This window comes from Ceratotherium simum, chromosome 37 (genome assembly GCF_057802395.1).
Source record: "Ceratotherium simum simum isolate JZ-2026a chromosome 37, ASM5780239v1, whole genome shotgun sequence".
Lineage (NCBI taxonomy): Eukaryota > Metazoa > Chordata > Mammalia > Perissodactyla > Rhinocerotidae > Ceratotherium > Ceratotherium simum.
This window is the reverse complement of record NC_141936.1, coordinates 11,065,889-11,087,433: the sequence shown is the minus strand read 5'-3', so window position 1 is coordinate 11,087,433 and position 21,545 is coordinate 11,065,889. Positions and strand designations below refer to the sequence as shown.

General features: G+C 37.9%; 1 protein-coding gene across 17 annotated transcripts in view; it reads right to left on the bottom strand.

Annotated features, from left to right (window-relative positions):
- The window catches only part of TRIP12 (thyroid hormone receptor interactor 12), a 154,090-nt gene that overhangs the window by 51,197 nt on the left and 81,348 nt on the right, over positions 1–21,545 (bottom strand). For 16 of the 17 annotated variants that reach the window (XM_087424728.1, XM_087424727.1, XM_014785371.2 and 13 more), the window contains 2 exons: positions 18,752–18,835; positions 17,605–17,700 (listed from right to left, as the gene is read on the bottom strand). The exons of the other annotated variant lie outside the window; for it this stretch is intronic. In XM_087424728.1, the coding sequence (XP_087280854.1) occupies positions 17,605–17,700; positions 18,752–18,835 (180 nt within the window). The remainder of the gene's footprint in view (positions 1–17,604; positions 17,701–18,751; positions 18,836–21,545) is intronic. 17 annotated transcript variants of the gene reach the window in all.

The window sequence follows — 21,545 nt, the reverse complement described above, 5'->3', positions numbered from 1 at the left end:
CATATATTCAAAAAAAAAAAAACCTTAGTGAAAAGTAGCATCATTGTTTTTTTGTTGCAAATTGTATTAATGTTAGGACTAATAAAAGACAGCTGTACACTCACCTCTGCTTCTACCCTTAATCTATAGCAGAATGTTGAGCTGAAATGTATGAAAAACTGGGGCCTATTTTGTCACAAAGATTATTAAAAAGATGTGTTATCTGTATAGACAAGAAAATTAATAACTTTGTTCAGCAAGGGCATCCTTATGTAAAAAAGAAATTATTTTTACTAGGAGTACACGGCATTGAAGACTAGAATGACTGCTAGTACAGACTGGTGCCACTGCTGTGATTCTTATTTAAGGTGCCAGCAGTTTTACCCACCACAGCTTTTGCACTATCAGCTCAAAGATCAACAAAGTAGAAAAGGAAAAACCTTAGTAATTATTATTAGTTTTGACCTTATGGATTCAATGAAAGGGTCTCAGGAACTGCGCAGGAGTCCAGGGACCACATTTTGAGAACCACTAACATAGATGAGAGGTTGGCAGCCAAACATTTTCTATAAAGAGCCAGATAGTAAGAGCTGTGGGCTTTGCAGGCAATAGGGTTTCTGTCTCAACTATTCAACTCTGCCACTGAGGCATGAAAGCAGACACAGAAAACGTAGATAAGCATGGCTGTATTCTGATAAAACTTTCTGTGGGGACACTGAAATTTGAGTTCATTTAATTTTCACATGTCACACAATATTACTCTTTTTTAAATTTTTTCAGCCATTTAAAAATGTAAAAATCATTTTTAGTTCACAGGCTCGGGCTGTGTAAAAACAAGAAGGAGGCCAGATGTGGCCACTGGGCAGTAGTTTGCTGACCGCTGATACAGAGGTGAAAGAGAACCCACAGCACGTCAGGGAATCATAAGAAGCTGATGTGTTCAATTGAAGTGGCCCCACCTGACATTCGCTGAGTTCTGGAGCTGTGAAGAGGGCTAGGCACTGAGTCAGAAGTTTTGATAACACAGAGTACGACCTCCTGTAGTCTCATGGTGCTCAGAAGACAAAGTCCCTGTGAAGTGAGGAGGCCTGCCTCACACACAGCCAGTGCCCCTACCCCTACGACATTTGCCACACATTGAAACCGCATAATGAATAAACTCTAAGTAGACAGAGACTTGCAAGGTTCTGAATCAAAGCTCTGGGAGGGTCACAAGAAAGAAATAAGGATGAGCCAGAGGTTTAAGGAGTCACACAAAAATTACAACTCTGGTCAAAACAAGTTAAAACTCTGACTGAAGCAAAGTGATCAGCTTCTGACCCTTTACGTTTAATAGAGCACAAGGCAAAACCCTCACTAGTAGGAAATATTACTTGTGGTTCTTTGGTTCTTCTATACAAAATGTCCAACACATCATCAAAAAATTACTAGACATATGAAGAGGCAGGAATATGTGACTGATAATCAAGAGGGAAAAAAAGACAATAGAAACAGACCAACACCACTAGAATTAAAAGACAAGTATTTTATAACTATGACTAATAAACTGAAAATACAAGAAAAGAGGGACAAAATGGATAAGAATGTAAAGAATTTCAACAAAAAATTAGAATCTACGAAAAAAAATAAAATAACTGTCTAGAACTGGAAAACAAAACATCTGAAATTAAAAACTCACTGATGGGAGAGTGATGTCAGCGTCATGACGGAGTGAGCTTTCCCGTAAACTTTTCCGCTGATAAGATACAAGAAAAGGAACAGTCACAGACCAACAATGGAATCCTAGACAGTGGAAAGCAAGATCAGAAAGATCCACACTGCCACACATCTGAGAGTGGAACGTGCTGGGCCCCCAGAGGAGGTGGGAGAGGTGAGGAGAACTCCTCTCCCTCCCCATCAGATCAGCTATCCTGGTCCGTGCAGCTCCCAGAGAGGGGGGAGGGGCGGCCCTCTGCGGGGAAACCGTAGCTCTTCGGGCTCTCTCAGCCAGTGGGAAACTCCCACACAGAGGACTCAGAATACCCACAGCGCCACCATCAACATCTGAGTATCCCAGGAGAGCAGATAACGAGGGGCAAACAAGAAGCCCCCCATGCCAGAGACCCAGCAGGCAAAAAAGAGAGGCCCCCCGGCTCCAATCAAGTGAGACCCTGCAGCTCAGCAGACCAGACCAGACCAAGCGACCGGCGGATCGCAGTGAACAACAGCGGCAGAAGGCAGCGGGCTCAGATTACACAGCCCTTTACTCCCACACAGTGGCAGCGGGTGAAAATTGCAACTAGATATTTCCAGGATGAGGAAAAACAAAGCCAATACAGGAACCACAATGCAAAGGTACACGAAAATCACCAGAAATCATCCATAAACCAACCCTGAAGACACAGAAATCCATAATCTAAACGACAGAGATTTCAAAATAGCTATCATAAAAAAACTCAACGAAATGAGACAACACACACAAACAATTCAATGAGATTAAGAGTTTCTTCACAAAAGAGATTGAAATCATAAAGAAAAACCAATCACTGCTGATGGAGATGAAGAACACAATGGAGGAGATAAAGGAGAATCTGGAAGCTTTACAGAACAGAGCTGACAATATGGAGGAAGGAATTAGCATTAGAGAGGATAGGAATACACATATGCTCCAGATGGAAGAGGAGAAGAGAACTAAGACTTAAAAGAAATGAAGAAAGTCTCTGAGAAATATCTGACTCTATTAAGCAATGTAACATAAGAATTATAGGTATTCCTGAGGGAGAAGAGAGGTAAAGACGAACAGGGAGCCTATTCAAAGAAATAATAGCTGAAAACTTCCCAAACCTGGGGAAGGAGCAGGAAATACCAGTAAGTGAAGCCAACAGATCACCTAAATACGTCAACAGGCAAAGGCCCACTCCACCACATCTAGCGGTAAGGCTGTCCAAAGTCAATGACAAAGAAACAATATTAAGGGCAGCTAGACAAAAACAAAAAATAACGTACAAAGGAACTCCCATCAGGCTCTCAGCGGATTTCTCAACAGAAACTTTACAGGCTAGGAGAGACTGGAATGAAATATGCAAAATACTGAAAGACAAAAACTTTCGGCCAAGAATACTCTATCCAGCAAAAATATCCTTCAAATATGATGGAGAAATAGTAACTTTCCCAGAAAAAACAAAAGCTAAGGGAGCTCATGGCCACAAGACCCCCACTACCAGAAATACTCAAGAAGGCCCTCAGGCCTGAAAAAAAGAAGAGAAAGGGAATACAAAGCTTGGAACAAGGAAAAAACACGTAGACAAACTCAGAAAAATAGCGGATCTTCAGCAGAATAGGTTAGCAACCACTTAAATACCAAAATCAAAGATCAAAGGAAGGAATTCACCAAAAATAAATTTAACCTCATCACTGTAAACACACAGCCACAACACAAGATAGAATAAGGTATAACAAGAACGAATTAGAAGGGGAAGAGGAAAGAGATTGAATTGACTTAGAATAAGGAAATAGGAGGCCATCAGATAATGGACTATCTCATACACAAGATTTTTTACACAAACCTCAAGGTAACCACTAAACAAATAATCAAAACAAAATTATAGGAGAGAGAAGTCAAAATGGCGGCATAAGCAGACTCTGAACTCACCTCCTCCTGAGGACAGAGCCAATTTACAACTACTCGTGGAAAAATTACCCCTGAGACAGAACTGAAAGCTGGATAAGAGGAACTCCTGCAACAAAGGACAATCCTAACTGAGGTGAAACAGGCAGAAACGCCCTTCAGGAGAGGAAAAATGCCGCCTTCACAAGCTGCCAGCTTCACAACCGCCTGGGAGCAGCCCACAGGTATGCAGACCTCCCTGGAGGAGCAGGGCCCTGAGCTGGGGAGCACCCCCACTGTAGGCACTTTGAGGACCCAGCACAATCGAGATGAGTGGCATAATATCTGACTTTGCCTGCTACTAAAATATTGGGGAGAACCCCCAGATAAGCTGGTTCACAAAGAAATTAAAACCGGCTCTTACAGGGCCTACGTGCAAACTAACCCGTTTCAGAAAGCAAAGTAAAATCACCAGAAAGAAAGGTGCACAGTGCTTTCATGAAAAGAGACTCACCTGATAGGCTCTGAGTGCATTGCACTGAGAGGTGAGACCTCTCCAGGGACTGGGACATTGGCGGCGGCAATTGTTGTGGCCTGGTGTGGGCGTGCTGACACAGACACCATTTGAGTTCTCCCTGGGGCCTGCTAGCCCAGGGTCTGCCCCACCAACTAGAGCACCGATGTAATCCAGCTCAGCCAGGGCAGGCAGCCCACCTTAGAGACTGGTCCCACCCAACAACAAGCCCTCAGGCAACTTATGGGGCTGCAAAGATTGATGACTGGATTCTCTGCAGCCTGGCAACTGAGCCGACTTCAGTGGGGCAGGGTGGGCACAAGGAGCAGGTGGGGAGTGTGGGGCCGTGGTGGAGTGTGTGGGGCTCCCGCTGTGGAGAGACTGGGTCCACTTCAGGAGGTCGGGGCGAGCACAAGGGGCAGAACTGTGTTGACTATGTGTGTGGACCTATGGGCGACAGGGCTTGTCAGCTGCAGAAGACTTGTGCTTCTCAAAGACCCACATAGAAGGTTTGTCCCACCTTCCAAAGCCTGAAACAACTGGGTGCTCCCGTGCCTTAGGCCAGGCCCATCCAGCTGCAATCCTCAGAGAGCTGACAAGAGACCTAACGGCTGGAGGCTTATATTGTAAGCCCCTGAGCCTAACAACCTGGCACGATGGGGGCCTACTCACTTAAAAGAAATAGTGCAACACAAATGTGGTATTAGAACTTGCAGCCAACTGTGCTGGGGCTCCCCACACCTGATAAAAAGACTGAAGGGCCCACAACAACTACAAGCATCTGAGCATTACAACAGCAGGCCAGGAGCATAACTCCGCATCCCTCGGCACCTACAGGGAGAGCAAACAGGCCACAACAGAAGAACACACGTAGCCCACATAGGGGTCACCCCTAGAACACTGAGAACTAAGGGAAGCACACTGAAGGCCTTCTAAGGCATCACTTATATAAGGTCACCTATCCAAGAGGAGGAGACGTAGCTGATTACCTAATGCAAAGACACAAGCACAGGGAAAGAGGCAAAATGAGGAAGCAAAGGAATACATTCCAAGTAGGGGAACAGAACAAAACCCAAGAAAAGGAACTAAGTGAAACAGAAATGAGCAACCTACCTGACAGCAAGTTCAAACAAAGTGTGTTAAGGATGCTCACTGATCTGGGCAGAATAGATGAACTCAGTGAGAATGTCAACAAAGAAATGGAAGATACAAAAAAGAACCAATCAGAAATGAAGAATACAATACTGGAAATGAAAAATTCACTAGAGGGACTCAAAAGCAGAGTAGAGGACACAGAAGAATGGATCTGCGAGCTGGACAAAAGACTAGAAGAAATTACCCAAGCTGAACAGGTAAAAGAGAAAAGAATTAAAAAGAGTGAGGACAGTCTAAGGGACCTCTGGGACAACATCAAGCACACAAAGATCTGCGTTATAGGTGTCCAGGAAGAAGAAGAGCAAGACAAAGGGGCAGAGAATCTATTTCAAGAAATAATAGATGAAAACTTCCCTAACCTAAGGGAAGAAACAGACATCCAGGTACAGGAAGCACAAAGAGCCCCAAACAAGATAACCCCAAAGAGGCCCACACCAAGAAACATCATAATCAAAATGTCCAGAATTAAAGATAAAGAGAGAATCCTAAAAGCCGCAAGAAAAAGACAAGTTACATACAAAGGAAGCCCCATAAGGCTATCAGCTGACTTCTCAGCAGAAACCTTACAGGCTAGAAGGGAGTGGCACAATATATTTAAAGTGCCAAAAGGAAAAAACTTACAGCCAAGAATACTCTACCCAGCAAGGTTATCATTCAAAATGGAAGGAGAGATCAAAAATTTCCCAGACAAGCAAAAATTAAAGGGGTTTGTCACCAAGAAACCAGTGCTACAAGATATGTTAAAGGGACTGATTTAAGGGGAAAAAAGAAGACCACAAATAGGAAAAATTATCTATTTCCATGATAAGAGGGTAATGGATACAAATGCACAAAAAAGAGATTAGATATGTTACCAAAAACATAAAATGAGGGAGGAGGCGAGTTAAAGAGCAGAGCTTTCAGACAGGTCATATTAAAGGGGCCATCAATTCTGTATAGAAGGAGAAAGGAACAGAGAAGGCCTACTAAAACACTGACAAAAAAAAAGTTAAAAAATGGCAGTAAGTACATACTTATCAGTAGCTACTTTAAGCTTCAATGGACTAAATGTTCCAATTAAAAGGCATAGGGTGGCTGACTGGATAAAACAACAAGTCCCATATATATGCTGCATACAAGAGACACACTTCAGACCTAAAGACACTCACAAACTGAAAGTGAAAGCAAGGAAAAAGATACTCCACGCAAATGGCAAGGAAAAGAAAGCTGGGGTAGCAGTACTCATATCAGACAAAATAGACTTTAAAACAAAAACTGTAAAAACAGACAAAGAAGGGCATTACATAATGATCAAGGGAACAATCCAACAAGAGGATATAACACTTGTAAATATCTACGAACCCAATGTAGGTACACCTAAATATATAAAGCAATTATTAACAGACATAAAAACAGAAATAGACAGTGACATAATAATAGTAGGGGACTTTAACACTCCACTTACACCAATGGATAGATCATACAAACAAAAGATCAATAAGGAAACACTGACCTTAAATGACACACTAGAACAGATGGACCTAGTAGATATATACAGAGCATTCCATCCAAAAACCAAAGAATACATGTTCTTTTCAAATGCACATGGAACGTTCTCCAGGATTGATCACATATTAGGCCACAAAACAAGTCTCCATAAATTTAAGAAGACTGAAATAATACCAAGCATCTTTTCTGACCACAACGGTATGAAACTAGAAATCAACAATAGGAAGAAAATCAGAAAAGCCACAAATACGTGGAGATTAAACAAAATGCCACTGAACCAAACTGGGTCAATGAAGAAATCAAAGGAGAAATCAAAAAAATACCTGGAGACAAATGAAAATGAAAATACGACATGCCAGAATTTATGGGATATAGCAAAAGTGGTTCTAAGACAGAAGTTTATAGCAATACAGGCCTATCTCAACACACAAGAAAAATCTCAAATAAATAATCTAACAATGCATCTAAAGGAACTGGAAAAAGAGGAACAAACAAAACCCAAAATCAGTAGAAGGGAAATAATAAAAATCAGAGCAGAAATAAATGAAATAGAGTCGAAAAAAACAATAGAAAAAAATCAGTAAAACCAAGAGCTGATTCTTTGAAAAGATAAACAAAATTGACAAACCTTTAGCTAGACTCACCAAGAAAAAAAGAGAGAAGGCACAAATAAGTAAAATCAGAAATCAAAGCGGAGAAATTACAACAGACACCTCAGAAATACAAAAGATTATAAGAGAATACTATGAAAAGCTACATGCCAACCAATTCAACAATCTGGAAGAAATGGATAAATTCTTAGAATCATACAACCTTCCAAAACTGGATCAAGAAGAAATAGAGAATTAGAATAGACCAATCACCAGCAAGATCGAAACAGTAAACAAAAACCTCCCCCAAAATAAAAGTCCAGGACCAGACGGCTTCCCTGGTGAATTCTACCAAACATTCAAAGAAGACTTAATACCTATCCTTCTCAAACTCTTCCAAAAAATTGAGGTGGGGGGAAGCTCCCTAACTCATTCTACGACGCTGACATTACCCTGATACCAAAACCAGACAAAGACAACACAAAAAAAGAAAATTACAAGCCAACATCACTGATGAACATCGATGCAAAAATCCTCAACAAAATACTAGCAAATCGCACACAACAATACATTAAAAAGATTATACACCATGATCAAGTGGGATTTATTCCAGGTATGCAGGGATGGTTTAACATTCACAAATCAATCAACGTGATACACCACATTAATAAAATGAAGAATAAAAATCACATGATCATCTCAATAGATGCAGAGAAAGCATTTGATCCCATTTACAATTGCAACAAAAACAATAAAATACCTAGGAATAAACTTAACCAAAAAAGTGAAAGATCTGTACACCGAAAACTATAAAACATTGCTGAAAGAAATTGAAGAAGACACAAAGAAATGGAAAGATATTCTGTGCTCTTGGATTGGAAGAATTAACATAGTTAAGGTGTCCATACTTCCTAAAGCAATCTATAGATTCAATGCAATCCCTATCAAAGTTCCAACAACATTTTTCACAGAAGACTTGGAAGCAACCTAAGTGCCCATCAAGGGACGAATGGATAAAGAAGCTGTGGTATATATACACAATGGAATACTACTCATCCATAAGAAACGATGAAATCCAGGCATTTATGACAACATGGATGGACATGGAGGGTATTATGCAAAGTGAAGTAAGTCAGGGGGAGAAGGTCAAATACCTCATGATTTCCCTCATTAAGTAGTAGATAATAACAACAAACAAACACAGAGACAGAGATTCGATTGGTGGTTACCAGAGGGGAAGGGGGGAGGGAGGAGGGCAAAAGGGACAATTTGGCACAAGTGTGTGGTGATGGGTTGTAATTAGAATTTGGGTGGTGAACATGATGTAATCTATGCAGAAATACAAGTATAGTGATGTTTACCTGAAATTTATACAATGTTATAAACCAATGTTACTGCAATAAACAAAAAATAAAATAAATAAAACAAAATCACATATGATAAACAAAGAGAAAAGTAGAAGAGTCATAAGACAGAACAACCAAACCGAATTTACAGTCCGAAACAAATGGGACAAGAAACATAAACAAATGGGACAAGAAACAAAGGAAATGGAAATTAATTGACAAAACAGCAACATTAAGTCCTCATATCAATAATTACCCTAAATGTAAATGGATTAAACTCTCCAATGAAAAGATACAGAGTGGCAGGATGGATTAAAAAGCAAGACCCAACTATATGCTGCCTCCAGGAAACATATCTCAGCTCTAAAGACAAGCACAGGCTCAGAGTCAAAGGATGGAAGACAATACTGCGAGCTAATGGCAAACAAAAGAAAGCAGGTGTTGCCATACTCATATCAGACAAAGTAGACTTCAAGATAAAACAGGTTAAGAGAGACAAAGAAGGGAAATACATAATGATAAAAGGGACACTCCACCAAGAAGACATATCACTTATAAATATATATGCACCCAACATAGGAGCACCAATGTACATAAAGCAACTATTAACAAACCTAAAAGGAGACATTAACAACAACCCAATAATAGTAGGGGAACTTAATACCCCACTTACATCAATGGATAGATCATCCAGACAAAAAGTCAATAAAGAAATAGTAGACTTAAAGGAAAAACTGGACGAGATGGACCTAGTAGACATATACAGAGCACTCAATCCAAAAACAGCTAACTACACATTCTTCTCAAGCACACATGGAACATTCTCAAGGATAGACCATATGTTGGGAAACAAAGCAAGCCTCAATAAATTTAAGAAGATTGAAATCATAACAAGCATCTTTTCAGACCATAATGCCATGAAACTGGAAATCAACCACGAAAAAAAAACTGGGAAAGTGACAAAAATGTGGAGATTAAACAACATGCTACTGAAGAACCAAGGGATCACTGATGAAATTAAAGGAGAAATCAGAAACTATCTGGAAACAAACGAAAATGAAAATATGCCATACCAAACCACATGGGATGCAGCAAAAGTGGTCCTCAGAGGGAAACTCATAGCGATACAAGCCCATCTTAACAAACAAGAAAAAGCCCAAATAAGCAACCTTAAATTACACCTAACAGAAATAGAAAAAGTAGAACGAAGCCCAACGTCAGCAGAAGGAGGGAAATAATAAAAATCAGCGCAGAAATAAATGAAATTGAGACCAAAAAAACAGTAGAAAGGATTAATGAAACAAAGAGTTGGTTCTTTGAGAAGATAAACAACATCGACAAACCCTTAGCCAGGCTTACTAACAAAAAAAGAGAAAAGGCTCAAGTAAATAAAATTAGAAATGAAAGAGGAGAAATTACAATGGATACCATGGAAATACAGAGGATTATAAGAGAATACTATGAGAAATTATATGCCAACCAATTGGACAATCTAGAAGAAATGGATAGGGCCGGCCCCGTGGCGTAGTGATTAAGTGCGCGCATTGCGCTGCTGGCGGCCCGGGTTCGGATCCCGGGCGCGCACCGATGCGCCGTTTCTCTGGCCATGCTGAGGCCGCGTCCCACATACACCAACTAGAAGGATGTGCAACTATGATGTACAACTATCTACTGGGGCTTTGGGGGAAAAAAATAAATAAAATTAAAAAATAAAAAACTTATAGAAGAAATGGATAAATTCTTAGACTCATACAACCTCCCAAAACGGAACCAAGAAGAAATGGAGAATCTGAATAGCCCGATCACAAGTAAAGAGATTGAAATAGCAATCAAAAACCTCCCAAAAAATAAAAGTCCAGGACCAGATGGCTTCTCCGGTGAATTTTACCAAACATTCAAAGAAGATTTAATACCCATCCTTCTCAAACTATTCCAAAAAATAAAGGAAGATGGAACACCTCCTAAATCATTCTACGAGGCCAACATCACCCTGATACCAAAGCCACACAAGGACAATACAAAGAAGGAAAATTACAGGCCAATATCGCTGATGAACATAGATGCAAAAATCCTCAACAAAATATTGGCAAACCAAATATAGCAATACATTAAAAAGATCATACACCATGATTAAGTGGGATTTATACCAGGGATGCAGGGATGGTTCAACATCCGCAATCAATCAACGTGATACATCACATCAACAAAACAAAGAATAAAAACCACATGGTCATCTCAATAGATGCAGAGAAGGCATTTGACGAGATACAACATCCATTTATGTTAAAAACTCTCAACAAAATGGGAATAGAAGGAAAGTACCTCAACATAATACAGGCTATTTATGACAAACCCACAGCCAACATCATACTCAATGGGGAAAGACTGAAAGCCATTCCTCTGAGAACAAGAACGAGGCAGGGCTGCCCACTCTCACCACTCCTATTCAACATAGTACTGGAGGTTTTGGCCATAGCAATTAGGCAAGAAAAAGGAATAAAAGGAATCCAAATAGGTAACAAAGAAGTGAAACTCTATTTGCAGATGACATGATTTTATATATTATAGAAAACTCTAAAGAATCCATTGGAAAACTATTAGAAATAATCAACAACTACAGCAAAGTTGCAGGGTACAAAATCAATGTACAAAAATCAGTTGCATTTCTGTATGCTAATAACAAACTAACAGAAAGAGAGCTCAAAAAGATAATACCATTTACAATTGCATCAAAAAGAATAAAATATCTAGGAATAGATCTTACCAAGGACGTCAAAGATCTATACAACGAGAACTACAAGACGTTACTGAAAGAAATCAATGATGACATAAAGAAATGGAAAGATATCCCATGCACGTGGATTGGAAGAATAAACATAGTTAAAATGTCCATATTACCTAAACCAATCTACAGATTCAATGCAATCCCAATCAGAATCCCAATGACATTCTTCATGGAAATAGAAAAAAGAATACTAAAATTCATATGGGGCAACAAAAGACCCTGAATAGCTAAAGCAATCCTAAGAAAAAAGAACAAAGCAGGAGGCATCACAATCCCTGACTTCAAAATGTACTACAAAGCAATAGTAATCAAAACAGCATGGTACTGGTACAAAAAAAGACACACAGATCAATGGAACAGAATTGAAAGCCCAGAAATAAAACCACACATATATGGACAGCTAATTTTCGACAAAGGAGCTAAGAACATACTATGGAGAAAAGAAAGTCTCTACAATAAATGGTGCTGGGAAAACTGGACAGCCACATGCAAAAGAATGAAAGTGGACCATCTGCTATCACCATTCACAAAAATTAACTCAAAATGGATCAAAGACCTGAAGGTGAGACCTGAAACTATAAAACTCATAGAAGAAAATATAGGCAACACACTATTTGACATTGGTCATAAAGGAATCTTTTCAGATGACATGCCTACCCAGACTAAGGAAACTAAAGAAAAAATAAACAAGTGGGACTTTATCAGATTAAAGAGCTTCTGTAAGACAAACGAAACCAGAATCAAGAAGAACAGACAACCCACCAGCTGGGAGAGAATATTTGCAAAACATACATCTGACAAGGGGTTGATCTCCGTAATATATAAAGAACTCACACAACTGAACAACAAAAAAACAAACAACCCGATCAAAAAATGGGCAGAGGAAATGAACAGACATGTCTCCAAAGAAGATATACAGATGGCCAAGATGAAAAGATGTTCAACATCATTAATCATCAGGGAAATGCAAATCAAAATAACACTAAGATATCACCTCATGCCCGTTAGAATGGCTATAATCACCAAGACAAAAAACAAATGTTGGAGAGGATGTGGAGAAACAGGAACCCTCATACACAGCTGGTGGGAATGCAAATTGGTGCAGCCTCTATGGAAAACGGTATGGAGATTCCTCAAAAAATTAAAAATAGAGATGCCCTATGACCCAGCCATCCCACTACTGGGAATCTATCCAACGAACCTGAAACCAACAATCCAAAGAGGCTTATGCACCCCTATGTTCACTGCAGCATTATTCACCATAGCCAAGAAGTGGAAGCAACCTAAGTGTCCCTCGACTGACGACTGGATCAAGAAAATGTGGTATATATATACAATGGAATACTACTAAGCCATAAAAAGAGACAAAATCATCCCATTTGCAACAACTTGGATGGGCCTGGAGGGTATTATGTTAAGTGAAGTAAGCCAGAAAGAGAAAGACAAACACTGTATGATCTCACTCATATGTGGAATATAAACCAACACATGGACAGAGAAAACTGTATTGTGGTTACCAGGGGCAATGGGGGTGGTGGGTGGACACAAGGGGCAAAGGGAGACATATATATGGTGATGGACAAACAAAAACGTACAACCCAAAATTTCACAATGTTAAAAACTATTATTAAAACATCAATAAAAAAAAACTCACTGATAGGTTTAACAAAACCTTGAAGAAGACAGCAGGAAAAAAAACTGGTCAACAGAAAGTTTTCAAACTGGTCAAAAAGAAAAAATACTGGGAAAAACAAGAACGAAAATAAACTAGAGCCAGAGAGACATGCTGGATAAAGTCCAAAGTTTGAACATGTATGATCTTGATACTCCCAGAAGGAAAGGAGAACATTTGATGAGATAACGAGATAAGAGAAACAATATGTGAAGGGATAATGGCCAAGAATTTTCCAAAACTGATGAAAGTACCAACTTACAGATCCAAAGGCTCAGTGAAACCCAAGTGAAGTAAAAATGAAAGAAAACATCACATAGGCCTAATATAGTCAAGCTACTAAAAATCAGTAATAATTTAAAAAAGCAAATCTCAAAAGAAATCAGAGGGAAAAAGACATTGCCTTGAAAAGGCCATAGTTAAGACACTCAAACAGAAACTATGGAAACCAGAAGACATTACAAAGTGCTAACTGGGGATTTTACACCTGGGGAAAATATCTTTTACAAATTAAGGCAAATCAAGTATTTCTCAAACAAAAGCAGAAAGAAATCACTACAAGCAGTCCTTCACTACATGGAAAAAACATTCTTCAGGCTGAAGGGAAACAATTCCTGATAGAAGAAAGGAACCACAGGAAGGAATTAAGAGCATTAGAAATGGTATCTATGTGGGCAAACATAAAAGAACATGGATTCTCTAAAACAACAATTATGTCTTACTCTGTTATAACACACGTACAAGTAAAACAAATTAAAACAAGAGCATAAACAATGGCAGGAGGTAATGCTGTAAGGTTCTTGCACTGTTTGGGACATGATAAAATATTACTATAAGGTAGGCTATAATAAACTAATGATATGCATTATAATCTCTAGGGTAACCACTAAAAGAAGTATACAAGAATATATAACTAAAAAGTTAGCAGCAGGAAAAAAAAAATGACACCATGTTGTTGTAATACATGACATGCAAATGTAAAACGGTACACCTCAAAAAGAGGCTGATTTACAACATCTGCCAAAATGTGGTATACATTTACCCTTTTGCACCTCCCTTCTAGGAATCCCTCTTCTAGAAATCTACTCTAAAGATAACACAGGAAAAAGCAGGAAAGCTGTATTTCACTGCAGCACAATGAAGACTAGAAATAACCTGACTGTCCAACAGGGAACTGGCTAAATAAACTGTACATCCACACACTGGAGACTAGGGCAGTCCTACAAAAGGAACAGGGAATCTCCTCTCTTTCTCTCCCTCTCTAATATATGCAGCATCTCTGGAGAGTGAACACCAAAATATACTGTTAAAAGCAAGGTAAAGCAAGTAAAGTTTACTATTCTTATCTAAGAAATGCAGTGTGTCTGAAGTAGATAATATGGATGTTTTTGTTTTCTTAAGTAAATAAGAGACGGACAAGCCATAAAGTTAACAAAGGTTATTTGTGTCAAGGAGGAAACAGTAAAGAGACAGCAAAAGAAAAGACTTTTCTAAATATACCTTATTTGTAGACTTACTTTTGGAATCATGTAAATGTCACATAATAATAAAAGTAAAATTAAATTTGAAAAGCAATGCCTAAAAATTAAAAGCAGAATGAAGCAAATGGGCCAAACCAAGGTGGCATGAACAAAGAGAAAAATTATTTCAAATGACTTTAAAATATAAAAATTTGACCACAAAGTGAAATATATCTGAAGAGTAGAAAAAGAACTGTTAAAAATTAAACCTTTCTCAATACTACTACTTTTGGTGTTAAGCTGAAATTTTGTAGTAGGATAAAGCAAATAAATAATTATGTTATTTTCATTGGGAACTAGAACTTTTGACATGAGAGAAAGGAGATACAAGATAAATAAGGGTAATTAAAAACCATGCAGCCCTGAATCTGAATTGGCAGTATCAGTATGAACTCATGATTTTTATTTTAAAAGATAAAATACAATTATTTCCTAGGTTTGTCCATTAGAAGTGTCTAATACCAACCATCAACCCAGGAGCAATGAACATCCAGAGTCCAGACTGTGGGCTCTAAATATTATTTCATGGGGCTGGCCCGGTGGCACAAGCGGTTAAGTGCCCGAGCTCCGCTGCGGTGGCCCGGGGTTCTCCGGTTCGGATCCCGGGAGCGCACAGACACACCGCTTGTCAGGCCATGCTGTGGCGGCGTCCCATATAAAGTGGAGGAAGATGGGCGCGGATGTTAGCCCAGGGCCAGTCGTCCTCAGCGAAAAAAAGACGAGGATTGGCAGATGTTAGCACAGGGCTTATCTCCTCACAAAATAAATAAATTAAAAAAATAAATACCATGTCATATAAAAGAAAACAGGGCTCTCTGAGGAAATGCCTGATTTCAGGTATTGGGTGGGGAGAACTGAGCTTGACAGATCAGAAAGCAAGGAAGTTATCAAAAACTGCCGAGATCATATCAAAAAGATTCAGAGGCCATCTCAAAAAGATCCCATCATTCCATGATCGGGCAGTTTAATCAGTGAAAATCACTGAAATGTCTGAAACACGTCTCAACCCACTTACAATGATACTTCAACGACGGCACTTTGGAGGACGCAAAAACCAACTATTTTGAAAACTGGTAAATAAAGGGGAGAAAATAATTTTTCCTATACTAACTATTCTCCTCGGTAACCAAAGAGAAAGAAGAGATATTCTTTATATACTTCTACTAAATTACTTCTTTTACTTCTAATAAATGAAGACTGATCATTAGACGTGGAGTACTATTATTCTGTAACCCCTGTTTTCTAGACACTGAGTTTTGACGGCTTAAGAGACAATTAGACTTTATGCACATCCTAATATTAGAATACACTACCACTTTTGCATAGTCTTTCCCCACCAAGGGAAGAAAATAAAGAATCAAACTCTAATCTGAAAAAGCCTCTAGATCTAATTACCAGTTTACAAGAAATATGCTTATGATATATGAGACACTGAAATCTGACACTGAATGGATATCTATTATTAATATTTGACACTGACTGGATATCTATTATTAACAAATTACTGGGTTATTTTTCAGGTACAATAATAGTAACCTGAGTGTATATATGTGTGTGTGTTAAGGGGCATTATCTTGAGCTACGTGATGAAATGCTTATAGAAAAAATTGTATAATGTCTGGGATTCATTTCAAACTAATATGACAGGAGGGATGTGGGTGAGGGTAAAGATAAAGACTGGCCATGAAGTAGGCATTGTTGAAGCTGGGTCATGGGCAGGGAAGGGTGGAACATTGTTTTCTACTCTGGTTCTAGTCTATGGTTTACATTAACTTCATGTGTAACAGTCAACTCTTAATACGGATTCGAGATGTTTTAATGCTAATTAGGTAGCACTGCAATATTTTTTCTTCCCAGCCTTCTACCCAGAAGTAAATGAAGTAGTAAAATAAATGAAATAAAATTTCTCTTAAAAAAATAAATAACTTAAAGATATTACCTCATAAATGATACTAAATAAAAATCCACATTCAAGGGTTCATGAGAACTCTGCGACAGGGTTATGTTTCATCTGAGAGCTGAGTGATGGGGCAGCAAAAGTAAAACAAAACAAAGACAAGAACACCAGCTGCTTCTTAAATTTCCTGTCAAATGCTAATGCCAGAACTTGAAAAAGCCTCAAGTACACATATGTGATCACACATACACACACTGCATTATTTAAAAAAAAATTGGAGTCTTTGATGGAAAACTATATAAGTACCTATCAGTAAGGTCAGAGTTAAAAGACTTCAGTAACACTTTAGGAATTTTGAAATTAATCAAGACTGAAATTAATCTACAAATAGCCTACTAATTCCATGGAAACATTATTGATGAAGTTATTTTAAAATGCTTAAATGTAAATTTTACTTAAGGAAGCTAAAGATAGTATTGTATACCAGAAAGAACTTAACTGGATTTGTAATTATGTAAAAGTTACACTTAATTACAAATTGAGACTGCAAGAGTCACTGTTTTGTCTACCATACATGACAAGATCTCTGAATTATAACACATTAATTTGATTACGTGAGTCTAGAGACTGGTAATTTTGCTGAGAAATCTTTCTTCTCAGACTCATCTTACAATTGACTGTCTGATGGGTTAAACTGTATTATACTATAAAAAAACTCAAGATTCAAATCTATGCAAATCATGCAATCAGATGCTGTAATAATGTAATCATCTGAGATTCTTTACTCTTCTATAATTCAAAAAAAACAAAACAAAGAGTCAATCTTGCCATAAACTTTGGATGATTTTCTAATGATTCCAATTCAGCAATCAAAAATAAGAGTACAGAAGAAAATCTTAGAGTTGCTGTATTTAAGGCAAGAAGGTGCACAAACCTTATTTTTAAAAACAGGTTAAAGTTCATGAAAAGTTTCTTACATGAAAACTTACATCAATAGGTAAACAGTAAAAACAGCACTCAACTAATTATTAAGGTTTCTTCGGGGAGGACAAATTTAAAAGTATTCACTTACTAGCTCCACTTCCAATTGTTCTATGGAAAAGTTGTGACATCCGAGGACCAAGAGGGCCAAACAGGTGAGGAGGAAGACCCCTGGCCTCCAACAGAGCTAAAGACAAAAGAAGGGCAGGAGTAGCTGTTAATGTAACTGATCTTATCTAAAATTTCAAGCAACTGATTCATCTCACATAATTGATTTAGACAATGTTCCTTTCCATTTTGAATTTAAGAGAAGTTACGTGTTAAATTTTCAAGACCGCTCATATATATTAATGTAATTAATATAAGTTATAGCACCCACGTGCCAGCTCCAAGGCATCTTAAGGTTTTATGCAAATATTAAATATCAGTGCCAGCAGGAACTTGTGTTAATGGTCCAGGAAAACTCAAATACCTATTTTAAAGAAATTATATGTTAAGCACCCTTGTGCTGTTTTCCCTCTGATATTATTTCCCAATCAGATATTGGTTATGAGATGATCTAAAAACATGAAAAATTACTTTCATCAATTCCAAAAAGTCAGCAAAACTTGTGTTCATGAGATTTCTAGTCAAAAACAAATTGTTGTAAGTTCCTTCCAAAACTTAAAAGCAATCTGAAACTTCTGTGCCTTACATTGGGGATCTATTATATAAATCAACCATCTAAAGATGATAAAAATACATACCCATCCACTTGTAAAGAGAGTACACATAATATAAGGCTGCTTTTTAAAAAGCACGTACAACATTAAAATATCTGGAGTTGATGTGTACATTTTACATTCATTTTGAAATAGATGATCAAGAACACAAAACACCACGGCAAAAAAGCACCCTATTAGGTGCATTATGTAATCAGGTACCAGAGAACAACACATTAAGCTACTCCTTTTTCAAGATCTTCCTTAATTCATTACCAGCTATACATGCAACCACAATGAAGAAAATTTTTAAAACATAAAAAGCAAATATATAGGATTTTGTCTAAACAGTAAAAATGAAGAGACAGATAGATCATCTACCACTTCCTAATCACCACTAAATAAGAAGCTTTTTGTGGAGGTGCAGGTATTGCTAGATTATGTTAAAAGAGCTTATCTGAATTAATTTCAACAAAGAACAGTAGTAACAGGCAGCCCATGGTAATGGTTTCTTGAAAGCTCAATAACTGTCTTTACCTTGTAATCGTCCCATCTCGGAATCATCTGATTCACTCTCCCCAGAGGTGGTCATGCCCACAGCCCCTGCAACAGAACTAGAGGCTTCAAAGAGGGAGAAAAAGAAGGTTCAAGTTAGGAGAGAACATTTCAACTCATTATGTCTGGTTTATCTTAAAAAAGAAAAAGCAGAGTTTTGCAGACTACAATGAAAAAGGCAATTAAATGTGTGCCCATTGCACACTCAGCTGATCTTCTAGACTGTATCCTGTAGCTTTTATGAAAAAAGGATGGTTCAAACATCTTAGTGTTAAGCATAAAAACACAAGTTTTGCATTTATTCATACATAGCTTTGACAGATTCCTCCTGTCTTTGAAACTGTTCCTGAATTAAGTCTTACCCTGAACTCCTCTACCAAAAGTCCATGAAAATAATACTGCTAAAACCACTGTGATATGTAATAGGTGATTAAACAGTCACGAACATAAGAGAAAGCAAAACTGACATTTGGGGGAAAGGTTCCACGTAGATGTGTGCCTTCTTCAGTCTGCCTTATGTCTGAATGATAGTCTTGACACAATCACTTATCTGTTTAATTCCAAGAGTGTGCAAAGATTATACTTTCATTTCCAGGACAAAATAGTATTGATACACGTTACAACTAACAGATAACTGTGAAACACTGAAGTACAAAAACAAAGGGCAACTAAGACGTCAAAGCAAGGGTAGAATGAAGAGTTCAGCTTCAGAAGATTCTACTACACTAAATGCTAACCTGACCAATAATTCAGTCTAAGCAAACAGGTTGATTCTATTATGAATCTGACCAGGAGATGAAACTATATTCCTGTAAAACCAGCAGTTTTACTGTTCCTCTTCTCAGTGTCATGGAGTCCTAAAGCACTGGTTTACAAATACGATTAATCTATGTATGACCACATCATCCACAATACTTTAAGCCCTGTCTGCACACTTGACAATGACCGAATGCAACCCAGGAAGAATATTCCTGTCATTACTGTTCAAAGAGGCACAAGGATAACATATGTGAATTTAAAAAGCTTTTCTGAAGAAAAAGATGCTAATACTAATATATCAGCCACCAACTCCGTACTTTATAATACTTTTCTTCACACCTCATTAAGTATTTTCTATCATTTCACCAGGATTTTTAAAAAAATTCATAGAAAAATGTATGGTTTAGAACAGGAGTCAGCAAACCGTGGCCTGCAGGCCAAATCCAGTCTAACACATCGTTTTGTAAATAAAATTTTATTAAAACATAGCTGAACTCATCATTTACATATTGTCTGTGGTTGCTTTCATGCAACAACAGAGCCTGTATAAAGCCTAAAACATCAACAATCTGGCCCTTTACAGAAAATGTTAGCAACCCCTTGGTTCCGAGTTCCAGGTTAACCAGAAATGCTAATAGTCAAGGGTATCAGAGTTTAGCAAAATCCACACTGCTGGCGAAGAAAACAGAGATAATCAATAACGGCACACTATAATGGCTACTCACAGGTGGCATTTATTAAATGCTTCCTATATGCAGGCTGTGTCTAAGTGTTTCCTCACAGCCATACAAAGAGGTGTTATAAGCTTTATCATGCACATGAGGAAACTGAGGCTTTGTGTCTTAGAATGTACTTGAGATTGAACTTGTACTTGATCTGAGATTTGAACCCCAGCAGTATGACTTCATAGGCTGTACTCTTACAAACTGTACCCTATCAGCTCCTTAAACATATTCTTCAGTACTAATTTTTAATTCAAGTATAGCTGCTTCTTCACATTATACAGAAACCTTGTTAACAAATACTGTTATTAGGTCCCAATTACGACTGAATTTGTTAAAGTGGCTCTTAAACTTGCTTTAAAACTCTTCCAATTATGTGAAAGCAAATACAAAGTTTTGACAAAGGAAATAGTTGGTTTTTTTAAAGCACACTCCAGAATCATACATTTTTTAAGAAAAAACAAAAATTCACTTATTAAGGTAATGTTTGTTTTTTAAGTTTATCAGAGGGTCTACTGGTTTTATTTAAAACATTCTACAGATCTACGAGCTATGATTTTAAAAAAAGTTTAACTTAAAGTTACTTCTTAAACATGTTATTCTAATGACTTACATAATGAATAATGAACATCTCAAATTGTGCTGCCACAAAGACATTAACCAAGACATAAAACTTGTAAAAGCGCAGAATTAAAAGAGCAGCTAAGACTATTATAGTGGGGTCCTGACCTTAAGGGAGCCACAGAACCACTACATGAAAGGGCAGGGATATTCTCATTTTTAATGGAGGTGGAGTGCCTATTTTGACAGAAATCAATTACTAGATCCAAAGAAAAGGATCCCTTGCCAGCCCTTTGATGGCAAGTATTAAGCATTTGTCCACTGTAGCTCTCTAAGTTTTACAATCTTAGATAAACCAAACTAGCCTCGCCTGTAGGTGGCTGTTTGTAAAGTCACGCAGGTAAAGAAATGTAATCAATCAATAGGAGTCAATGACAAAGTTCTTTTAGTCAAGGTGTCAAACCTCCTTGGGCAACGCACAAGATCTGTCACCAGACACAAATATAAAAATAAGACTATCAAGCAGAGAAAATCCAATGCCAGACTCTAAGAGGTGTCAATCCTTTTTTGTTTAAACCAGTATCTCTCTCATCTAGTCTTAGCATATCTTCACAGCACCATCTAATTTCTAATACACAGTTGAATGAAAACAATGGAGAAAATATATTAAATTAGAACACAAGAACTTGATTGTGGAGCTCCAAGTTTTTATACTTTAACCAATGCATCCTCCT